This window comes from Sus scrofa, chromosome 7 (genome assembly GCF_000003025.6).
Source record: "Sus scrofa isolate TJ Tabasco breed Duroc chromosome 7, Sscrofa11.1, whole genome shotgun sequence".
Classification (NCBI taxonomy): Eukaryota; Metazoa; Chordata; class Mammalia; order Artiodactyla; family Suidae; genus Sus; species Sus scrofa.
This window is the reverse complement of record NC_010449.5, coordinates 98,089,823-98,112,311: the sequence shown is the minus strand read 5'-3', so window position 1 is coordinate 98,112,311 and position 22,489 is coordinate 98,089,823. Positions and strand designations below refer to the sequence as shown.

General features: G+C 45.2%; 1 protein-coding gene across 1 annotated transcript; it reads right to left on the bottom strand.

Moving 5' to 3' along the window:
* On the bottom strand, positions 1,045–21,151 carry DLST (dihydrolipoamide S-succinyltransferase). The gene is given in 15 exon segments (NM_214397.1): positions 1,045–2,329; positions 3,744–3,911; positions 4,319–4,402; positions 4,710–4,783; positions 6,445–6,575; positions 10,144–10,241; positions 11,131–11,207; positions 11,564–11,719; positions 13,186–13,297; positions 14,323–14,378; positions 14,612–14,686; positions 14,837–14,892; positions 17,856–17,904; positions 20,470–20,503; positions 21,063–21,151. Coding segments are annotated over 15 exon segments (1,368 nt in total). The 5' UTR covers positions 21,126–21,151; the 3' UTR covers positions 1,045–2,194.

Here is a 22,489-nt window from a genome sequence, read left to right as displayed (position 1 = left end):
TTGCACATCTGGAACTGCGAGTCTAGAATATTGTGGTCCCAGCCCTTGAGGGGCTTATAGTCCATTTGATAAAAAACAGGGCTAAACATACTTCATTTGTAGGTTTACTAGAGAAATTAAAGCTTAGGGCTCCATGCCCCAGATCTGATCATTCTAAAATTCTTCCTTTCATTGGCCCCAAGCTTTTCCCACCCTCTGGAAGCCAGAAGTTCCTGGGACACACCTTCGTACAAAGACAGCATCACTGACAGCAGCAGCACCAGGCAGGGACTATGTGCAGAAAAAGCAGGCTGAGTTTCAGCCTGGGCATCATCAGGCCTGTCACCAGGAGCCAGGGCATACTAGCACCCAGCTCTGCCCACTCACCCTCACAGACCCCTGTTCCTAGGAGGTGACCGCGTCTGTTCTGACCAACCTCGGGCATCGCATACCCATGTGGCCCATCAAGTGCAAAACCTGAAATTTTAAGAGTCGTCCCACCTCTCCCCAGTCCATTCCAGAAATAATACAAGTCCCCCCACGAAAATGCAGGTGTCTGTTGGTGTCTGAACAGGCTTCCCACGGGTAGGGCCAATTTCTCCAGAAGTGCAGCCTGCCAGGCTTGAGGGGCTCACTGGAGGAAGCTGGAGCGCTTCCCTGGCTGGCCGGGGACATTCTATGGCTTTCAATACTAATGACAATCACAGGGCTGGAGACTTGCACAACATCAGTGACCAAAAGCAGTACAAAAGCAGGAACCCTGTTTGCGAACATTTGCCCTTTAATTTGCATTTAAAATCAGTTTCTTTAAATATTTTAGTTACAAGTTCTGAATAGTGAAGACATAGTAGATGCTGCAGGCACTCAGTACTGGCTCCCATCCATTCCCCCCACCCCAACCCCCAGGTCTTGCATCTTTGCTGGAGATACAAACAGACACTACACTGAATAAATGGCTGCCAGTGTCAAGGCTGGCAGCCTCAGGCCTGGATGCAAGTGCATACAAAGCCACAAAACCCAGGAACTTCCACAAGGTGTGTGCATTTACCCATGCTCCGAGGAATTCCAATGACTGTGCCCAGACCTCCGAGGTGACACTGGTCATTTCCCCACTGTGTACTAGCATCTTGGGAGCTGGTTTCCACCACCATCCATCCTTCCCCAGACCTATGTTCTGGAGAGGAAGGGCTAAGGCCCCACTACCCAAGGGCTACGATGCAAAAACAGAATTGCCTCTTTAGCCCACGGGCTACACCAATGGAATTTAAAAGCTCAAGTCAATCTGAGCCAGTTCACAGGAAGCCTCCTTCACTCCAATCTCTACCAGGCACCATCCAGCCTTTGGTGGTGACATGTTTTGTCTCACTGCCAAGATGTGCTAGAATCTGCTCTAAATGAGAACAATGTGGTAGGATGGTTCCTAGCTAGCAGCCTAGAAAGGGTGGTGCAGCCACAGCCGTGTGTGTCTGTGCCAAAATGGGTCTTTCCTGGTGCAAAGTCAGGATGTGAGGGCAAGCCTCCATTCTGCTCCTGTCTCATTTACAAAATAGGACCTCAGAATCTGCCCTCTTCCCCTCTCAACACTGCCTACCCATCCCTCCCCCCACCAGGTCCCCTGGGCTGTGCTTCCCGGAAGAGGTAGTAGAGGCAGCCTGAAGTCAATGCCAGTTGAGAACGCGGTGCCACTTAGGAAGCAAAGCAGCACCTCTTGCCTGTGGTCAATACCTCCACCCAGGGGGAACCGAGGGAGGACGTGCACAGCCAGGACAGAGGCTGCCCTGAGCCTGGGAGACACAGCTCCCTCCTGGGAGTCTCGAGAACAGACTTTCAAAAGACAGAAACTTAGTCACATGGTCCCTCCCTGGCAGTTTCTCTCCAGTATAATGGCGCCGGGGAGAAACAAAATCATCTTTGCGGAGGGCTAATGAAGGAAAGGCGGAAATATTAACGGCATCTGTTAAGGCTCTCTCTCTCCCTCGAGCCTAAGGAAATAAGATATTCGAGCGTAAGAGAAGGGTGCAGAGAGGGAGAGAGCCCGGCAGGAGACACCAAGAAGAGGCCTGTGACTGCTGGTTACATAGTGCCCTGGTTTCCTTGCTTGAGGCCAACAGCATATGCCTGTCTGTCATCAGGCTAACCTGGGGCCATGAGGGGACAGGGAGAAGACTGGTTTTCAGTTCCTGCGTGGTTGACATGTAGGGCGCATGGCTTCCTCCTAAAGGTCCAGTAGGAGGACTCTGGGATCCTCTACCGCTGCCTTGATTTTGCGGAGGAAAGTTACGGCCTCTCTACCGTCGATCAGCCGGTGATCATACGTCAGGGCCACGTACATCATGGGCCGTATCTCCACCTACAGAGAAGAGAGGTTGACAGGTCTGTCTGCAGCAGGGCAGAGACAGCCCCGCGGCAGGGATGACCAAGCAGAGGGAGCAAGCCCTAGCTTAGAGCAAAGCTCCCACACTCAAAAACAAAGCTTAATCCAGGAAAATAGGAGTCTCCTTACATCTGCCTTAAAAAAAAAAAAAAAAAAGACAACATGCTCTGCACTTTCTGTTGTCTGCTCCCTACAGGGAAAGTTCCTCTTCAGTTCTGCTGCCTGCAATTTCTTCTTTAGGGTTATAATATAAAAAAAAAATTTTTTTCTAAACCTGGGATCCACAGATTCTCTCAAACTGTATGCCAAGTTGGGTATATGACTATTTTCAGGGGAGAGCTATGATTTTGGGTTCAAAAAGGAGTTAGCGATCCAAAAAGGTTCTAGGAGTTCCTGTTGTGGCACAGCAGAAACGAATTCAACTAGGAACCATGAGGTTGCGGGTTCCATCCCTGGCTTTGCTCAGTGGGTTGGGGATCGGGCGTTGCCATGAGCTGTGGTGTAGATCACAGGCATGACTTGGATCTGGCATTGCTATGGCTGTGGCGTAGGCTGGCGGCTGTAGCTCCAATTGGACCCCTAGCCTGGGAACCTCCATATGCCACGGGTGCAGCCCTAAAAAGCAAAAAAAAAAACCAAAACAAAACACAAAAAAACCAAAAAGGTTCTAGACACAGAGGTCCCAGAAACATTATCCTACCAACGAATCTTCCAGGGCAGGCTCAAGACCCTTTGACCTCATTCTCTGAGCTTCCAGAAAACCTCTAAGCCTTATCATACAACTTAGCAGCTTATAGACAGCTCTGCATTGCTGCGCTGTTTCCCAGGGGCAAGGAGCACGTCTTAAACTGCGTCCTCCACTCCCTATAGCACCTAGAGAATGAAGCTTGTTGACTGGTCCCAGATGAAGGAGCAGGCTTTTCTCAGTTCAATGGCTCTCAAACGTTAACATACATCAGAATCATTTCCGATGTATAGCCCCGGGAACTAGATCTAGTCCCTTGTGATGGAACCTGATGGAGGATAATGTGAACAAAAGAATATACATATCTATGCATGGCTGGGTCACTTTGCTGTACAGCAGAAACTGACAGAACACTCAACCAGCTATAATGGACAAAAAAATCACAAGAAAGAAAACCAAGATTCATCTGTACCTTCTGCTTCCCTAGGTCTGGGGAAGGGATCCAAGAATTTGCATTTCTAACAAGTTCCCAGATGCTGCTGCTCCATGCACAATTTGAGAATCAGTGCCTTAGCTACTAATTACAAACTATAAGAGATGCAATCTATGCCTGAAATTACAATGACTCTTTTATAATGAGCATTTAGTTAGACTTTCCTCTGCTCATCGCCTAACTGCCAGGACCTTAACAGTGATGGTCCTTACCTTGCCTCCCACGGCCACTGGCCTATCAACGATGGCGTGCATGCCCAGGATGGCAGACTGCGGGGGGTTGATGATGGGCGTTCCAAAGAGGGAGCCGAAAACGCCTCCATTGCTGATGGTGAAAGTGCCACCATCCATATCTTCAATAGCAAGTTCATTCTTTCTGGCCTAAAGGAGATTTTATAATTGAAAGATAAGGTCAGCACAGCTTTCTTTACCCAAAAGAAGTCCAGAAGGCTCACATCTGAGGTCAACAGTCCAAGTTCTGGCTGTAACATGAAAGTGGTCAGCTGAGATGCCTGGGACTAATGCTCCACCAGAGGAAAGGACTCGAGGACCTTTTCTTTTCTGAGTAGATTTCATCTCATGAGATCTGCAGTCACAAGAGCACGAAAAGCTCCACCAGTTATCAGTGCTTTGGCTCTCGCTTGTGACGGCTGTTCTCAAGGGCCAGGTGCTCCTTGCAGAATAAACAGAGGCTCCAGCTCCCTGGGCGCCGCTCACTGGCCCAGCCTCCCCAGGCTCTCCTCCCTGACCTGACCAGCAGCTCCTACACATCTTTCTTTCTACTTTACCTTCTCTCCCAGTTCACTGATGGTTCGCTCAATATCGGCGTAATTCATAGTTTCCACATTCCTGATGACGGGAACCACCAGACCCTGATGAGGGTGAAAAGCTGTTTTCAGTTGCAAATAGTAAGTACCCTTTACAGTTATAACTCCCTTAGTTCAAGCCAATGGTTCCCCCTTCCCAGAATATCTTAATCACCCAATGTGATTAACAGAGTCCAAGATATTTAGGCTTGACATTAAGATTGGAGAATGTGGTGTGGTCAAAAACATGTTACTCTTCTAGTACTGGGCTTCTAAAAAGACAGAATTACAGAAATGATGTCTCCTGCGTGTCTGCTTCCTCACACAGGTGAGAGTCAAAGACCAGAGCTCCCCACTTCCTGCCCCAACATACCCGAGGGGTGGCCACTGCGACGCTGATGTCAATATAATCCCTATACACCACCTCTTTGGTTGTATCATCAATCACTATGAGAGAGAAAACACACATTACATACAACTCCCCAGGCCCAGGCTAATGAGGAAACAGCTGCATTAGTGGAGTAAAAATCCACAGTGCTTGGTACAGTGTGGGCTGATCAACCAGCATGAAGACCTAGCTGGCACTCCACTTACTCCCATGCCAACCAATCATAACTTCTCCCAAGTGTCCTGGCTAAGCACCAGTACAGAGCATCCATTTCCATGGCAGCCCCAGACGGATCAATGCACTGGCTGACAGAGAATAGTCATGTGCCTGGGTTCTTGCTAGCTGGCTCTACCTCAGCCCTCCCTCAGCTAGGCTTAAAAAGTGCTCAAAAAAGAACAAGCTGGTAAAGGAAGTTGGCGGGGGGGTGGGATGCCACCCATTCTGCTGCCTACTCTCAACAAGGGGTGAGGGAAGCCTCTTTCTAGGAAACTCAGGCGGAAGCAGGGTGAGCTGGCTTTAATACGCTAGCCTGAGAGAGCAAACCAGCCGCTAAAAATTTAGCTCTGGTGGTCATGAGAAAACACAGGCTTGGGAATCTCTTCCATAGAAAGTCTATATTATATTCAGATAAGACACCCCTGAAAAGCATGTAAAGTGAGAAGGAAGCCAAGGGAAGTCTGAGAAATGCCTACATGTGTGGGAAGGCAGAGAGATGGAGAGAGTCATCAGGAAGCGTAGGAAGAATGGAGGCAACAAGGAGGTCTGCGTTTGGTGAGACAAAGACGGCCTTTCTACCTACCGACGGCACACCACCTGATGGAAGGGACTGGGATTTCTATTTCTAGATCTTTAGGGGCCCTGCCCTGCTAAAGGCTGCAGAGGTGCCACAGTCCTCTAATCTTCCAGGGAACAGAGAACTGTCTCAATAGGAAAGAGAACTCCTTGTTAGGTCAACATTTCAATCACGTATGTGAGCAAAAAGTAAGGAAAACGAGCACCAAATCCATGATAGACGGGCCAAGCCAAGGTCTCACAAGTGAGATCCACTGACCAGAAATCAAAGGTCATCCTGGAGCTATGCCAAGTGTGGAAGTCAGGACCCAAGATAACAGGGCTCGTGGGAGGGCGGGTAGCAGCCAGAACATGAGTTTCCACTCTGACATGAGAGGCCTGGAGAGCTGGGCTGGCTCAGAACTGCCTGTTGCCAGAGCAGCCGCCAAGCTACGCACTGAGAAGAGAGCCTGTTCTGTCCAGCTAGCAGGGAGAGAGCCATCATGATGCCCATTCAGAGGTGAGCCAAGAAATCCCTGAGGATGGAGTTCCTGTTGTGGAAGAGCGGAAACAAATCCAACTAGTATCCGTGAGGATGGGGTTTGATCCCTGGCCTCGCTCGGTGGGTTAATGATCCCGCATTGCCATGAGCTGTGGTTAGGTCGAAGACGAGGCTCAGATCCCGCAGTGCTGTGGCTGAGGTGTAGGCTGGCAGCTGTAGCTCTGATTCGACCCCTAGACTGGGAACTTTCATATACCACAGATGTGGCCCTAAAAAGCAAAAAAAGAAAGAAAAGAAATTCCTGGGAAGGTATTCAGTTTTCACACGTATGAAATAAGAAGCCTTAGTCTGCTGACCTCCATCTTTGTGGCTGCATGTGTGGGAGCAGGTCTGTGTTGATACACATACCTCCCAGGAGCTCTGGGATTCTGGCCACCCCAAACTCACCTGCATTTACAACAGGCTGCTCCTGCAAGGCGAAGGCTGAGGCCTTCACAAATGCCGACATGAAGCCTAGTTTGAGGTTATGTTTCTTCAGAAAAGCTTCTTTGTGCCGAGCCCTCATGTCCTGGATGTTACTGCAAAAACACATTACAAAACAAACTGACCACGAAACGAAGCCCTAATTTTGATTTTCATACTGGTTCCTAACGCCATGTACACAACTGGGTAAGCTTTTTTCCCTTACTCTGGACCATCCACCTAAGTTCAAGTTCAAGTTTTGACCACTAGAGGTCAACACAATAACTTTATTCCTTTACAAAATCTGGATCCAAAGGAATGAGACCCAGTCTGTCTTTAAAGTAGACCGTGACCTTCCAGAAGTCACAGATTTCATAGACAATATGAACAGGAGATCACACCAACATCCTCACCCTGGGTAACAAAGATACTTCTAGCTACACTAAAACCATGAGCATCTACCCTGAAAAAAAAATTGTTTTTAAGCATAAACAAAGTCCACAAAATAAACACTAATCTGTTTATTTGTTTCATTTATTTTCAAAATACCACCAAACCTGATTATGACTTCCTTGTGACCTTACTCCCGACCAGTGAAGACAAAACAAAACACCCAAGACAAAAGACAACCAAATAAAACCCCCAAACCCTACAGGCGTATGGGTTTCATGTGAGCAAAAGCAGTCCTGACTCTTTATGGATGGGTAGACTCCAGTGTTATTTCAGGCTCATGAGACAGTCAGTAGATTCATTCATCTCCCCAGAGTTAGCACTTCTATCCACTTGTTCCTTCAAACAGGTACTAACATCCATCACAAGTGGGACTCAGAGCAGGGCACCAAGATACAAAGATAATAAAAGATATAGTTCTTGCCCTTAAGATTAGTTTGATGCACGTGGTTTCCCCGGTACTTAGAAAACTGACCATGTGCGGACCTGAGCTTTTGAAGTACAAGCAGCCAAAGCCTCTGAGAAGCCTTTGCAATAAGAACAGCCTTTGCTCTTTGGGGCTGGTTTTTCACATACATACAACATATGTACTGCAGACTTAGTGGGAAATGGCTTTCCCAGCATTCTGCTGCAGAAACCTCTGTATTTATGGGAATACAGTTCCGTGATGGAAATTGAATTTAACTTTATCTCAGGCCCAAATGCTCGGTTCTCCCTTTCTCCCTATAATGGCCTAATTTGACATTAGCACGAAAGATAAGATGCTATAACTTTAACTCCCCCCTTTAGACCTTTTGTTTTTGAAAAAGGAAGTTTTCCTAGGGGGACTGACTGAGTTTAAAATGTTTGTTTTCCTGAGTCTAACCTCATTTAGTGCTAGGATTACCACCCTAAAGACATTACTGGTTCCCAAGACACAAGAGCTGCAGAAGGGGGAAAGAGAAGTGATAAACATCTCTGCTCTCAAAACTGCCCAAATGCTATTGTCTGGTCATTAAGTAGTTTCTATTTCAGAGCTCTGCCCTTGGAGGCAGAGGCTGGGACAACAGGGGAGAGGAGAAGGTCTCAGAAAGGTCCCTTATGGGTTAGCTGATCAGCACAAGACCCAAAGGGCACTCAATCTAAACCAGATTACTGACTGCAGCGAGACCCCAGGCCATCATTAAGTGACACTTCGATTAGCTGCTGAAAGGAGATCCAGCTATTGCACTTTCCTTCCAATCAAAGCTGCTGGACCAACTGCATCTTTCAAGGCACAAATATTTACATGTTTTGTCTTAAGGAATTGGGTAGAATTTCAAAGCCCAATTCAATTTGTGTACAATTTGGCCCTAATGCACTGAAACATAAGCTGCAGTCTTTGTGGTTCATTAGTCAAGGTCTTTCTCTACATCCTATGGATAGGAAAGAAATCGTCAGCTTGAATGACATCCAGTCTTCAGGAAGCTTCCCAACAGAACGTAAGACATCTAGTGAAATGGGCCACAGAACCCTACTGTGAACAATGCCACAGAAACCATTCCCGTATCTATACTTTTCAGACCCCTGCCAAAGGAAACCAATTTCCCTAATGCAACGTAGATTCTTAGCACATTGAACACCTGGGACAAAGGAAGCAAAGAGATGACCTAAAGACTTGATTTTACGTCCTGTACTAAATATGAACTCTTACCCTGGCACTTAAAACATTCTGAAATATAGATCCAACTTTCTTTACCATTCTTTCCTACACTTATTCTTCATGTTGGTTACTTCTCAAATGCGTCTTGTATTTTCCTATCTGTGCCAGGTTCATACTGTTAACAGCTTCGGAACAGCCTTTCTGACTACGTCAAAATGCTGGTCATTCTTTAGGGCCTATTAGAAATCCCCACCGTGACACAATGGGATCAACAGCGTCACGAGAGCACTGGGATGCAGGTTCTATCCCCACCCTGGCACCGTGGGTTAAGAATCTGGCGTTGCTGTAACCTGCAGCTTAGGTGGCAAGTGTGGCTGGGATCTGATCTCTGGCCCAGAAACTCCTTATGTCATGGGGTGGCCAAAAAAAGGGGAAAAAAAATTTAATAAAAGGCCTGTTAATAATCTCTTTCCTCCAGGAAGCCTTTCCTGTCCCCACCCTCCCCATCTATGCGCCTCATCACCTCAAAAACAAATGATCTCATTCTTTCCTCCATGTCATACTTTTTGTATCCTTCTGATACGTATTTTTCTAGATTTTGTCTTTTGTAGGACCACACTCACGGCATATGAAAATTCCTAGGCAAGGGGTTGAAACCAAGCTGCAGATGCCGGCCACAGCCACACCAGAACCGAGCCACACACATCTGCAAACTATGCCATAGCTCACAGCAATGACGGATCTCTGACCCACTGAGCAAGGCCAGGGATCGAACCCGCACCCTCATGGATACCAGTTGGGTTCTTAACCCACTGAGCCATGAGAGAACTCCTATTTTTCTAGATTTTGTATTTATCCAAACCAGACGGTAGCCTTAGGAGGGAGGGGGTTCTTTCTCACTCATCTTTGCACCCCCTTCGAATAGAGTATCTTGTACACAGTGAGTATTCAAAAAACACTTGTTGACTTTAACTACATTCTCTTCCCTACAATTGCTGATACCTGTAACATCAAAGTCTTAAAGAAGATAAGTCAGTCAACAGTTAGTTCACTATAGAAATGGGTATACTCAATTAGCCCCTTTGGTTAATATTCTAAGGTTTTTCTTTAAAAGTTCAACTTGCTTTCTATTCCATTTCCAAAGCTGAGAAAGGCGAACGATATGATCAGCCCATTGTGAGTCGCTTGGGAACACACATAAGGAGCAGGCACAGTGAGAAAACAGGGGCGGTACCCTGCCCCTGGGAATGATATCAAGTCTCCATCCCTAGAGGGAGCCTTCGTTGGCCTGGTGGCCATATCTCTAGTTGCCAACTTGACAGTAATCATTTGAGTTTAAGACTATTACCAGCCTCGCTGGTCAGAAATCACAAGATTTGGGTATACGAGTTTAAAAGGCTACGTCTTTTAAGTCACAGAGGAGGAAGGCATAGCATTAGGAAAGTCAATCAGCAAATGAAACCAACGGGTCCCTCTGTGAAGTCACCGAGCAGTGCAAAGAAGTACTTTTCCTGTTGGCTAGTTAGTGGTGGAATCAGCACAAAGTAAGGACTTGGGCAAGTTCACGTGTTCCCCAAGAAAAAGGGCACTGGGAGAAGGATGAGAGTTCTCACCTCATGTCAATCTCATTGAAAGTGGTGAGCATCGCGCAGGTGTTCTGGGCCTCCTTCAGACGCTGAGCGATGCGCTGCCGCATCCTGTTCATTTTCTCCTGAAAGGGAAAGTGGGACAGGTACTGACAACCTGGTCTTTGGACCTAGCCGTTCCAACATTGTGTGAGGGAGCACTAGGCTTGCCCGGAGGGGATAATTAAGAACTACAGTATCTAAATACAGGAGCTCCGTGTTTCCTCTTTCCTGTGGTGGCCTTGCTCCTCTGAGCAAGAACAAGGAAATGCAGACAAAAACTACTCAGATGTGCCTAAAGTTTGACCAAGAATAGAGGCCCAGGAAATGGTTTGATTTAAAAACCAAAACCAGTTTATGAAAAGGAAGAGTGTACTATAGGGCTAGCCAGTGCAAGAGTCATTACAGAAAAGCAGTTTCTGATGCTAAAGACTTGCGTGAGAATAGCTACTTGTGGGATGTACTCGTGCAATGGCAACTCACAGGCAACAAACTTTGGAGGCGATAGTATTTTCAGGGGGTGTTTTCTCAGGCAGAGGAACCCACACTCTTGACCATACTTCCTTGAGGTTTTATGTCTGCCCCTGTCTGCCACTGTACAGCCCTCAGCTAAGTATCCTGGAAGTACAGGAACAGAACTCCCTAAACTACCTCTCCGAAGTGTGTGTTATCCTGGGAGGGAAGGGATGTGTTACTAGGCTACCATCCCCTGCATATATCTACTCACCCCCGGCATCTAAGTAGTAGCATAATGGTGAGAAAAACCAATGGACAGGTGTTCATAAGACCTCAGGTTCTGGTCCTATCATTTGACAGTTATGTGACCGAAGAAGTCACTTCCTAAACTCAATTTCCTTGTCAAGGCCCAGAGAGTCAGCTGCCGGCCATTCAAAGGGAGGCACGGCATACCTACATTCCATTCAGCTCAGCACCATCGCTCAGCCTCTTTCAAGGAAGTGGTCCTCCGAGGCTTACCCGATGTTCTGCGCGCAGACCCTTGACAGCTCCGGGCTCAGCTACTGGAGGGGCAGCAGTGGGTTTTACTGCAGACACTGAAAATGAAGAGAGGGTACACTGCATCAGAAAATGAGACACTAACACGTGAGTACATGCTGCTGCTTTCATACAGTACTGTCTCTTAATCTTCAAGAGACGCTGATGTGTACCAGTATCATTCCCACCTTACAAATGAGCAACTTGCTCCCAGAAGTTAAATAACTAGCCTAAAGTCACCGTGCTATAAACAGAAAGCTGGGATGCAAATCCAGGTCTTCTGATACTAAGTCTAGCCTTCTTTCTACAAAGTAGCAAATGGAGCCTGTTTAGAGCCACGATTTTGCCCTGTGAGGGAACATGACATCAGAGATGTCCTTCTCTCACATGAAGACACATGGAGGCGGAGGCTTACCAGGTTTGCTAGTAAGAGGTTGTGGGGGTGAGGGCACTGGTGGCATCTGAGTGGGGATAGATGCTGCAGGGGGAGGAGGAACTGCTGACACTGCAGGTTCTGCTTTTGGGGCTGCAGCAGCAGGAGCTTCAGCTGGCTTGGCCTTAGCAGGAGCAGCTGGAAAACAAGAAAAAGATATGCCATTGGCACTCTCTGGAAAGGAAAGCAACCATATTGCAGGCACCATGCAGCATTTAGCAGCAAAAGCTCTATCTCTAATCAATTAACAAATGCTTCCTGAGTACTTGCTATATATGTAAGGCTAAGAGATACACAGACTGATACAAGGCTCTATCCTCCTATTCCTCAGGGCTTCTAGATGTCCTACATTAGGTAACTGACTTAATTCACCTGCCTTCCCGGGTTCACAAATATCTACTGATCAAATTCAGCAAGTACTTTCTAAGCACCAAGTTCATGGTAAAGTAAACTTCAAAACAAAAGGAACCCAGGCAATTTAAGATGTTGAAACAAATACATAGAAGCAACACATTTCTGATTACAGTAATACTGAGCATCTCTTCAATTTTAACATCACATGTGGAAAAATACTCTTAACTATTAAAAAATATAAGTTTTGAGGACACATTTAGACTTAAGACTTCAAAGAATTTCCTCTAGGATAACTCTCACAAACCAAAGAGGTAGTCAAGCAATCAATTCACAACTTTAAATATTTATTTTGATTTACCCATTAGGATATCACATCTGGGTTTATACTGAAATTCAAATAACATTCTCTTAAGGAACGCTCAGAGGGTGAAACTCTCCCCCTAGAACAATCAATCTTACTCCCTTGCCTTCAGCTCCATGTTCTTTCCATCCTGGGTTTCTGGTCTCACCCAGATCAATCTTAATGATACAATCTACCATCTCTCTGCTTAACTATGTTAACAACGAGAAAGAAACAGACTTTTTTGCAGTTACAGCTTTGAGAACCAAAAAGTTATTTTCTTTTCTAATCTCTAATACTGACTAAAAGATCCAGCACAAATTCATTTCCTTATTTCAACCTTTCCCAAAAATGTTATGAGAGAACAGATGTGGAAAAAAACACCAAATTCTCCATAACAGATAGGAAGAAATATTGCTTCTTCTCACTTGAGAATAGCAGCTTCCTGGCTGTGTATAAGAATCATTTGGAGAGCATTTAAAAAAACAAAAAACAAACAAACAAAAAAAGGTGCTAAGATAACCAGGATCCGATAACCCCAGATTTAATATATCAGAACTCCTGGGACACAGAGTCTAGGCGCTTGTATTATTTGTAAGGCCCCCATGTGACTCTGATGCCAGGCTGGGGGGGCGGATGTAAATCATTGTCCTTAGAATCTTCATTTCTATTTAAGAAAAAGTCCCGCGAAAATGCAGAGAATTATGAGGTTTATCTTTTTAATACCCTTTTCTTCTAGAACGTGACGTTTAAAGTTCACTCTATATGAATGTTTCCCCTCTTACTGCCTCACTAAATGCAGAGGGAATGCCAAATGGTCTTTGAGGTACCAAGGAATTAGAATATTATGCTCAGCCCCAATTCCAAGGGGGAACACTGGAGACCTTGACAACCAGGAGAACTTCTTTACCGCCAGTTTTCCTGAGTGTGAAAAGAGGAGTGCCTCCTTCTACTTTTCCCCCATCGGGTACCAAAAGAGCTTCAATCACGCCATTTGCTGGTGATGGAACCTGCACAGATGTCTTGAAAAGGAAGACAGATGGAGAAAGAGTCCAAATTTTTACTCAGCATTAGCAAATTAATTGTATAGAATCTCAAGCATGAGTCACAAGAGTTGCAACAGATATACAAGACCCTGCATATAGAAACACTGAGGTCACACTTTCAGAGTAAGAGTAATGACAATTCAACGCTACTGTGAAGATTCACCCTTCTGCTCTTTCTCAGAAACATTAAAACAAGATTCAGTTAATGTGTTTCCAAGTGATACATGAAAAACAACTGGAAACAGCTCACACACACACACAAAAGCTATAAAACTAAAGTTACTAAAGTACTATAAAGTATAATACATATACCTAGAACAATCTGAAATTAAACTTTAATGCTTTTTCTTTTTTTGTCTTTTTAGGGCCGGAGGTGTGGCATATTGAAGTTCCCAGGCCAGGGGTCGAATCAGAGCTATAGCTGCCAGTCTACACCACAGCCACAGCAACATGGGATCCCAGTCACATCTGTGACCTACACCTCAGCTCAGAGCAATGCCGGATCCTTAACCCACCAAGTAAGGCTAGGGATCGAACCTGCATCCTCATGGATTCTAGTCAGGTTCATTACCGCTGAGCCATGACAGGAACTCCTAATGCTTTTTCTTTTTAATGAGCTATTCCAACACTTTTACAACTGAAGCAGTCAAAAATTATTTGGGGGGGAAATTATTTTTTTCCTTTTTTCTTTTCAGGGCCACAACTGTGCCGTATGGCAGTTCCCCCCAGGCTAGGGGCTGAATGAGAGCTGCAGCTGACGCCTATGCCACAGCCACACCAGACCCAAGGCCATCTGCAACCAATGCCTCAGCTTGCGGGCAACGCCAGATCTTTAACCCACATCCTCATGGATACTAGTTGGGTTTTTAACCCACTGAGCCAAAACAGGAACTCCTCAAAAATTATTTTTAAATTTAACAGTTAAGTCCCTGTTCCTTCTATTAGGTTAAGAAACCAAAGGAAGACCATGAAAAGTTGGTAGTAATATAGCACAAGCCTACCTTGTCAGTTTCAATCTCACAAACCACTTCATCTTCTGCAACCGTGTCTCCAACAGCTGAAATGACAGGCAAAGGCTACCTATTAGGGCAGGGGCAGGGGGGAGTGAGATGCTCCAAAATCCTTTCTGGCAGGTATGTTACAAGACCCCTTTCCTATAGGCCAGGAGAAGGTCGATGCATGTAAAGAGGGGGGCAATAGGTTCCACTGATTACTGTGAGGGTAGGGGACGTAAAAGGGACATTTCAAAGGTATTTAAACCTAAAGAAGTGAGAGGACACTAAGTCTTACCTTTCTCCCACCTGACATCTCCTTCTGTGACAGATTCTGCAAATGCTGGGGTTTTGACTGTAATCACATCATCCTCTAGGAAAAGAGGTTAAAAACAAAACAAAACAAAAATCACACACAGTCCATATTTCTTTTCAATTTTTCTTGAATTAAATTCAGTCAATTATAGTTCTTCCCATTAAAACTCCATTCCCAAGAAGCAGGGAGCTGAAGGCAGATACTTACTGCACACAGCTGTAGTTCTGAAGAATCGAACATTCAAGACACTACTGTTGCTAATGCTACAAAACAAAAATAAAAGTAAACTTTAGCGGGTGATATTTTAGTCTAGATAAGGCACCATGGGTCACCTTCCCTCTTTGTTTTATTTTTGCTTTTTAGGGCAGCACCCATGACATATGGAGGTTCCCAGGCTAGAGGTTGAATCGGAGCTAAAGTTGCCAGCCAACGCCATAGCAACACAGGATCTGAGCCGCGTCTGCAACCTACACCACAGCTCACGGCAACATCAGATCCTTAACCCACTGAGCGGGGCCAGGAATCGAACCCACAACCTCATGGATACTAGTTGGATTCTTTTCCGCTGCATCACAATGGGAACCCGCGTCACCTTCCCTCTTTACATCAGTGATTCCTGACTAGGAGTGCGCATCAGTGTTGCCTGGGGGAACTTTTTCAAAGCACACATGTCCAGCCCCATTCCCAGAGATTCTGACTCAGAGGGTCTAGCACAGAGCCTGGATGACTTGGGTGCCTTAAACAGTGAGTTCCTTGGGTAAGACCAAGAGCCTGTGCTGCAGTGAAATGCCAGCTCTCACAGAGCAGACTTACGTTTGGGTCTTTGAAGAAGATAGCCATCTTAGTCCTCTGCATACCTACCAAAAGGACTTAAGCTTCCTGACTGGTTTTTCTTAACTTAAATCCAAGTAAAATACATTGTGCCCTCAGGGTACATACCAGTTGTCACATACACAAGAATTTCTGTCCTCAGGATTAAAGATTTAGATCAGACAGGACAGCAAGATAAGCCAGTTAACAAGTAAAAAGGTGTTATGCACAAAACAAACAAAACCCCCCACAAACAAACAAAAACACCAAGAAAAACCATTAATAGTGGTTATCACTGGAGAGTGGCAGACGTAGATAATACATGGCACCTATGGTTATCTGTTACATAACACATGCATTTTGGAAAAGTAATTTGATCTGATGGAGACTTTCACCTTCTACACTTCAAGGTTGTTTGAACATTCTACCACACCTTTCTATCAAAAGTTGCCTTTTGATTATTTTTACTTTTCTAACATCAAAATAACTATAAAGTCTATGTAAAAATCAAAGGAAAAAAACGTATGTTATTAAAAATTATAGATATAGGAGTTCCCTGATAGCTCAGTGGGTTAAGGATCTAGCACTGTCACACTGTCACTGCGTAGCAAAGGTTAATTCCTAGCCCAGGAACTTCTGCAAGTGGCAGCAAAAAAAAAAAAAAAAAAAAAAAAAAAAAAATGGAGTACAAAGTATTGTGTAAAGTTCAAAACCATGTTTCAGGGCAAGAACTAACAGGTAACATGTAAATGCAGAGACTGCTCTTTGAGGACACCTGAGAACCTGCAGTCCTGGCTGTCCCCAGGAGGAGGAACTTGGTGGCACCACAGAACAAGGATAAAATCTTCCCATGGATACTCTTTACTTTTGAATCATGTAAGCTATAAATAAACACATAAAAATCTTTTATTGTAAAACTGTATTTGGGTGTACCCATTGTGGCTCAGTGGTAATGAACCCAACTACTCTCGGTGAGGATGTGGGTTCCATCTCTGATCTCACTTAGCAGGTTAAGGATCCAGCATTGCCGTGAGCTGTGGTGTAGGTCGCAGACGTGGCTCAGATCTGGAGTTGCTGTGACTGTGGTATAGGCTGGCAGCTGTAGCCCCAGTTTAATCCCTAGCCTGAGAACTTCCATATGCCACGGGTGTGGCCCTAAAAAAAAAATTTTTTTTTTTTTTTTTGTTTAAGTAAAATGATTATCTTATTCACAGAAAAGAGACATTGAACAACATAAAAACTGTTATTAGAGTAATACTCTCATCCAAGGTGTAATCCTTATCCCTCAAAGTTTAGGGGTTTTTAAAAATAATTTACTTTAAAATGGTTATTTGTGGTGTTTATTATTGTTCGGAGATTTGTGGTTGCTCCAATTTTCATTTAAATTGCAGATGAGTAATATTGTGAATCTCCCTGAATAATTTTTAAATTATAAAAGTAATCTCACAGTAGATGTTCACAGTATGACAGTTAGAAACAGCAAAAAGAACATTTACAATGGGATTATACCATACGGTAGAAAAGAGAACCATTTTATAACCTGCTTTTTCCCATCTATAGAATGAATAAAGCTTAACCAATCCCCTGTTATTTGGCCATTTTAAGAGAAATGTGGGTATGCTGGGCATTCTTCAGTATAGACTCCTAAAAATGGAATTGCTATATCAAAAGGTTCACTCAGTTCAAATACTTATGAATGCCAAACTGCACTCCAAAAATAACACAGGAACTCATATTTCTAGTAGTGTGTGCATCAGTTTCTCAAATAAAAAACCAAAAGACCAAACACTGTAATGCGCACTGAAGAAGGCGCTAATCTGCTGACCCTTCATTTTGAAGATTCCCCCTGTAGAGAAAGTAGCTTGACAGTGCTAGAGAGCATCCTCTTAGCACCACCCTGAAAACACTTGGAATGCAAAGTAGCATTAAGCAACACTCATAAGCAGAAGTTAACCTCAAACGCGCATGGGTGGCCTTTCTCCAAACCTTGCATTATGCAATAATAGAATTATAATTAGCAAGACTCTTTGCTTTTACTGTTTTTAAAGGGAGTAACTATGCAACCAAAAAGATGCTCTTAATCGCCGCAATAAATGTAACCTCCAGCTTTTCAGCTTCACTTGTATCCAACCAGAATATTTAGGAGCACCCCACTACATCTATTCTCATAAAAAGAGGGTTCCAGCTTCACCTTCATTATAATTTAAACACCTGAGGACAGGCACACTCCTGGTCCAGCACTTAACATGGAGCTAAAGCTCAAGCACATGTCATGAATTAACATCAAGGTTAGATCTAGGGACTCAACACAAACAGTCTGATTTCTAGGTTTGAAAGTCAATGAAGAAAGCAGACAGTCAAACTGATGTCTTAAATACCCCGTGTCCACATATCTATGCTCCCCAGTGATACTTACACAATCTTCCTGCTGTCAGGGTAACCTGGTCCCTGACATAAGGAGATCCCTGCAAGAAACAAAACAACTCTTAACCAACAACTCTTTATCTTACACAGGATACCTGCTGGGAATGGAAAAGACGTCTGTTCACCCCCTAACTGAGATAGAGCAGGATCAACAGCAAGCAATAATATCATCTTTATCAGAAAGTCCTGCTTCTTAAAACTTTTCCACCAAAGTAACTGTTATGGCAGAGAACAGGTATGTGGGACTGTGGGTGGGAAGGTGTTTGAGGAAGAAAGGGGAGAATTCTATCATCTTATTTACCTTAAAATTCATAAACTCTCATTATCCCTACATGTTTTCATAATAAAGTGCCTCTACTCTGCAAGTCTTCAAATACAACTGAAGCTTAAGAAAAACACATGATGGCTTATCTTGTGAAGACACAGCCTAATCAGAGGAGCAGTGGAAATGTTTGATCTGAGTTTGTTTCCCTGGTTATTTAAAATACACTGAGCTGGAAGTCTTGTTGCCTGTACCTCAGCAGCAAAGACTGGGCTACTTTAGGCCCAAGGACTCCAGCTGGTTCTAGGACTGAGCAAATCATTATCCCTTCTTTCAGTGTTTTGTCTTCCCCCCTCCCTGAGACCTTCCACTCTGGTCACACTCAACAAGGTGGGAGCTCCTCTCTGCCCCACCAACTGTCCTTAGCACAGATGACTGCATTTCCTCAATAACTAATCACTCTATCTGCTTCACCTGAATATATTCTCTCCTGGGTCTTACTTTTTCAGATCTATTAATAACTCTTTCTGAACCATGGGCACAGGAGCCACTGAACGGGAGACAATTCTCTCTTGTGCCCACCTCCATGTCCAGTAGCCAATGACTATGCAGTAAAAACCCCAAGCATAGCATGTATTTGAGCTAGAACAGCCAGCCCATACCAACTTCTGGAATCCTAAGTCCAACTCAGAATTCATCTTATAGCAAGTTTCATTTGTACAGTGCTTTGGAGTTGATAAAAATCCTTCACATAATGACCTCATTTTGATTTTCGCCTCACAGCTCCCTGAAGCGGAACAACCATCTGCCATGATCCCCATTTCATACATAAGAAAGGCTTCTGGAGGTTAAGTGACGAGCCCAAGGAGAAGTGCTGAACCACAATGTAAACCCCAAATACAAAGCTCTTCCCATTGTCCTGCTAGTCTCTAAAATGGAGAAAACCTTTACTGACATTTTTCAGGATTCCAAACTAAAAAGTTTATTACTGAGAGTCCTGAGCTAACATTGTGCCAGGTGCCTATGACCTCATGGCTCTTAGAATAAAGTCCAAAAACTTTACACATTCCTGCCCAGCCCTCCCAGACAGGCTTCCTTTCCATTTCTATGACGAGTCAAGTCTTCCTGCCTGAAAACCTTTGCACAAGCAATCCCCTTTGCCTAGAATATCGTTCTCTCAGCCAACTCCTATGGATTCTTTAAGACTTGGCTTAAATGTCACTCCTGTGGGGGAAGCCTTTGCTGATATTACCGCTGCACTCTCCACCTCCCAAGCTGGCTACTTCATCCCACCCTCTCATTACACTCCACTTCTCTTTCATAGTAGTTACAATGTAATTATGTCCTTCCATATGCATAAACATGTATTTGTTGTCTCTCCTGGTAGCCCATAAGATCCTGGAGGGTAGAGACCATCTATATCCCTGTCACCTAGGACAGTGCCTGGCATGCAGTGACATTTTAATAAATAATTTATGTAGTGCATGAGTAAATGATAACCTGGTGGGTTAGGGGTTCAAGCAGAAGAGTAGGTAGGCCTGGCTTGACCAGTAGTTGTCCAAGTGACCTTGGTCAAAGCACTTAACCTCTCTTAGCCTTGAATGATACATGCGTAAATAAAGAAAATTTCTCTTTTACTGTTTTTTAATGATTAACTGAAAAAAAGTACAGAAAGCACTCAGAACAATGCTTGGCACACAGAATGCCCATAATACGATCAACTCATTCAACAAATATTTGTATCATGTGTATAAAAAACTATTGGGATAAAACCAAAATTCTTTCTCCTAGTCTCGATACCTCGTGGCACTCTACCTCATGGCACTCTCTCCCTTAACCAAAATGCTCTGGTCAAATCACCTTTTTTTTTTTTCCAGTAACGAAATACTGCCAAGGTCTTTACTTCCTCAGGGACTCTGCACTTGCTATTCCTTTTCCCTCTCCTGCTCTTCATCACCCTGGCCTCTGTCACATCCTGTGGGTCACAGCTTTAGTGTCCTGCTTCATTTGTTTCCTTCTCAGCATTTAACCAAGATTCACGATAGTCCATTTGTTTAACAATTTACACCGTGTCCTTCCCACTAGACTGTATGGTCTACGGTCTAGTACAAGGAGAACCACTCACTGATGAATCCCTAGTGAGTGCCTAGCACAGTGCCTGACACATTGCGGATACTGAGTAACTATGTGCTAAATGAATAAATGATGTTTGTTATTAAATAGCATCTTGTTTCATTCCTATCTATCTGAACACCATGCGGAGAAACACAGGCACCCCATTTCCTCACATACGGCTCTGCCCAGGAGGAGAGCATTTTTAGGTGACAGCAAGGGCAGAACTTACCAGGCAGGGAACGTCTCCCTAGAGGGCAGTTCCCCTGTGGAGAAAGAAGACATTATCGACGTCACCCAGAGGAAAGAAACAGCTTTCTCTCTTAAATACAGACTCAAAGCTGTCCCGGTGCTGGTGACAGGTGAAATCTCATGACGCCGAAAGCTAATGGCAACAGCCTAGGCGTGCTCTCACTCCGTCAGCACGCTGGGCCTGCCAAACTATCTCAACTTTCCAACGGGGCTGATACCCACTGATTTTAACAGAGAGGAAACGGGCCCTTGGATCCCGTCGGAGCATTCCGTGGCGCCTCCTCCCCAACTCTGAGTCTCGTGTCGGAGCGGGCGCGGCTCCTCCGCCCCGCGCGGAGGGTGGGGTACAGCAGGGGACCAGGCGCTGCCTGCCTCGGGCAGGCGAGGGGCTACTGGGCTCCGCAAAAGAACCCGAGAGCAACAGCGGCTCTCGGCCACCCAGCCCGCGGCCTCCGCGTCCCGATGCCCTTGGTGCCCGGCCTCGCCGGCGCGCCACGCCCCTGACCCCGAGCCGTCCGTCCGCCTGCCGGAGAGTTTTTCACCCTCCGGGGCCCCAGCCCGGCCGGACCGTACCTTCTGAAAGGCGGAAAGCGAACGGCTGAACGCCCGGGACACGCAGCGGGACCGGGACAGCATCGCGGCGGCGGCGGCGGCGGAGCCGAGGGCGGGCGGACACCGGATATAGAGCCCGGCAACAACCGGAAGCAGGGCGGACCACGGCACCCGCAGCGCAGAGAGGGGTGTTCGGAACGAACCACTGACGAACGGGGGGGAAAATCGACGGGCAGAACACAGCTGCCCTAACCTCAGCCCAGGTGTGCCCGCAGGGTGAACCCGCTGCGGCTAGGCTCCCCCGGAACAAGTTGCGCTGCCTTCCGGCCGGGACAAATCCTCTGCAGGGTACCTATGACTGTCCCGTGATCAGGTCGCCCCGGGGTCCTTCCCTCCCCGATCTTTCCGCAGAGCTGTCTCTGAGCGTGGCGCCCATCTCTCCTGGGTCCCCGGACACCCTGCTCTTCTTCCGCAGCGCTGCTGGAAAAGAGTGGAAGGCGTCAAGGGCTTCTAACTCGGACTTTGACAAACAAGCCTGCCTGATCTTACACTTGTGTGTCCTTAGACAAGAGACATTGCCTCCCTATGCCTCAAATTCCTCAACTATTAAAAAAATAATAGTAGTAAAAAGCAGTGATCACTTCCCTTTCTAACCTCGGAACAAAGAAACAACCCCAAGGAACCCTTTAACCCATTACCCTTTAACCCAGCTGAAGACCTTCACCAAGTAGCCCTACTTCTGCATCCACATCTCCTGATCTTCCCTAGCCCCTATTCAAACTCTCTACAGCCAAGCCAACTGTACCCCATACATCCTGTGCATTTTGAAAGCCATTCATTTGTCTCTCGACCTCTAGAAAATAAATTCCATTAGATTAGAGAATGTGTCTGTCTTTTTCACTGCTGTATTCCTAGTAATTTTTAAAAATTACATTTTTGTTGAAACATAATTGACATGTAGCATTGTATAAGATATACAGCGTAATGATTTGCTGTATGTGTGTGAAGCGATTATCGCAAAAAGTTTAGTGAACATCCATCCTTTCATGTAAGTACAAAATTAAAGAAATTTAAAACAAAAAAAATTTGTATGTGATGAGAACTCTTAGGATTTACCCTCTTAAAAACTTTCATATATAGCATACAGCAGGGTGAGTTTATCATGCAATACATTACATCCCTAGTACTTATTTATCTTATAAGTTTATATCTTCATCCAATTCTCCCTCCTCCCCCATCACTGGTAACCACAAATCAGATTTCTTTCTCTATGAGTTTGTTTTTGAACTATAATGTATCCCCAACACTTGGAACAGAGATTGACATCGTTTAGGTGTGCAATCAATATCTGTGGGCTGAATTGGGGCCTCCCAGCGTTGAACAACCAAGAAAACACATAGCACCCCCCTCTACTCTTTTTTTTTTTTTTTTTTTTTTTGTCTTTTTAG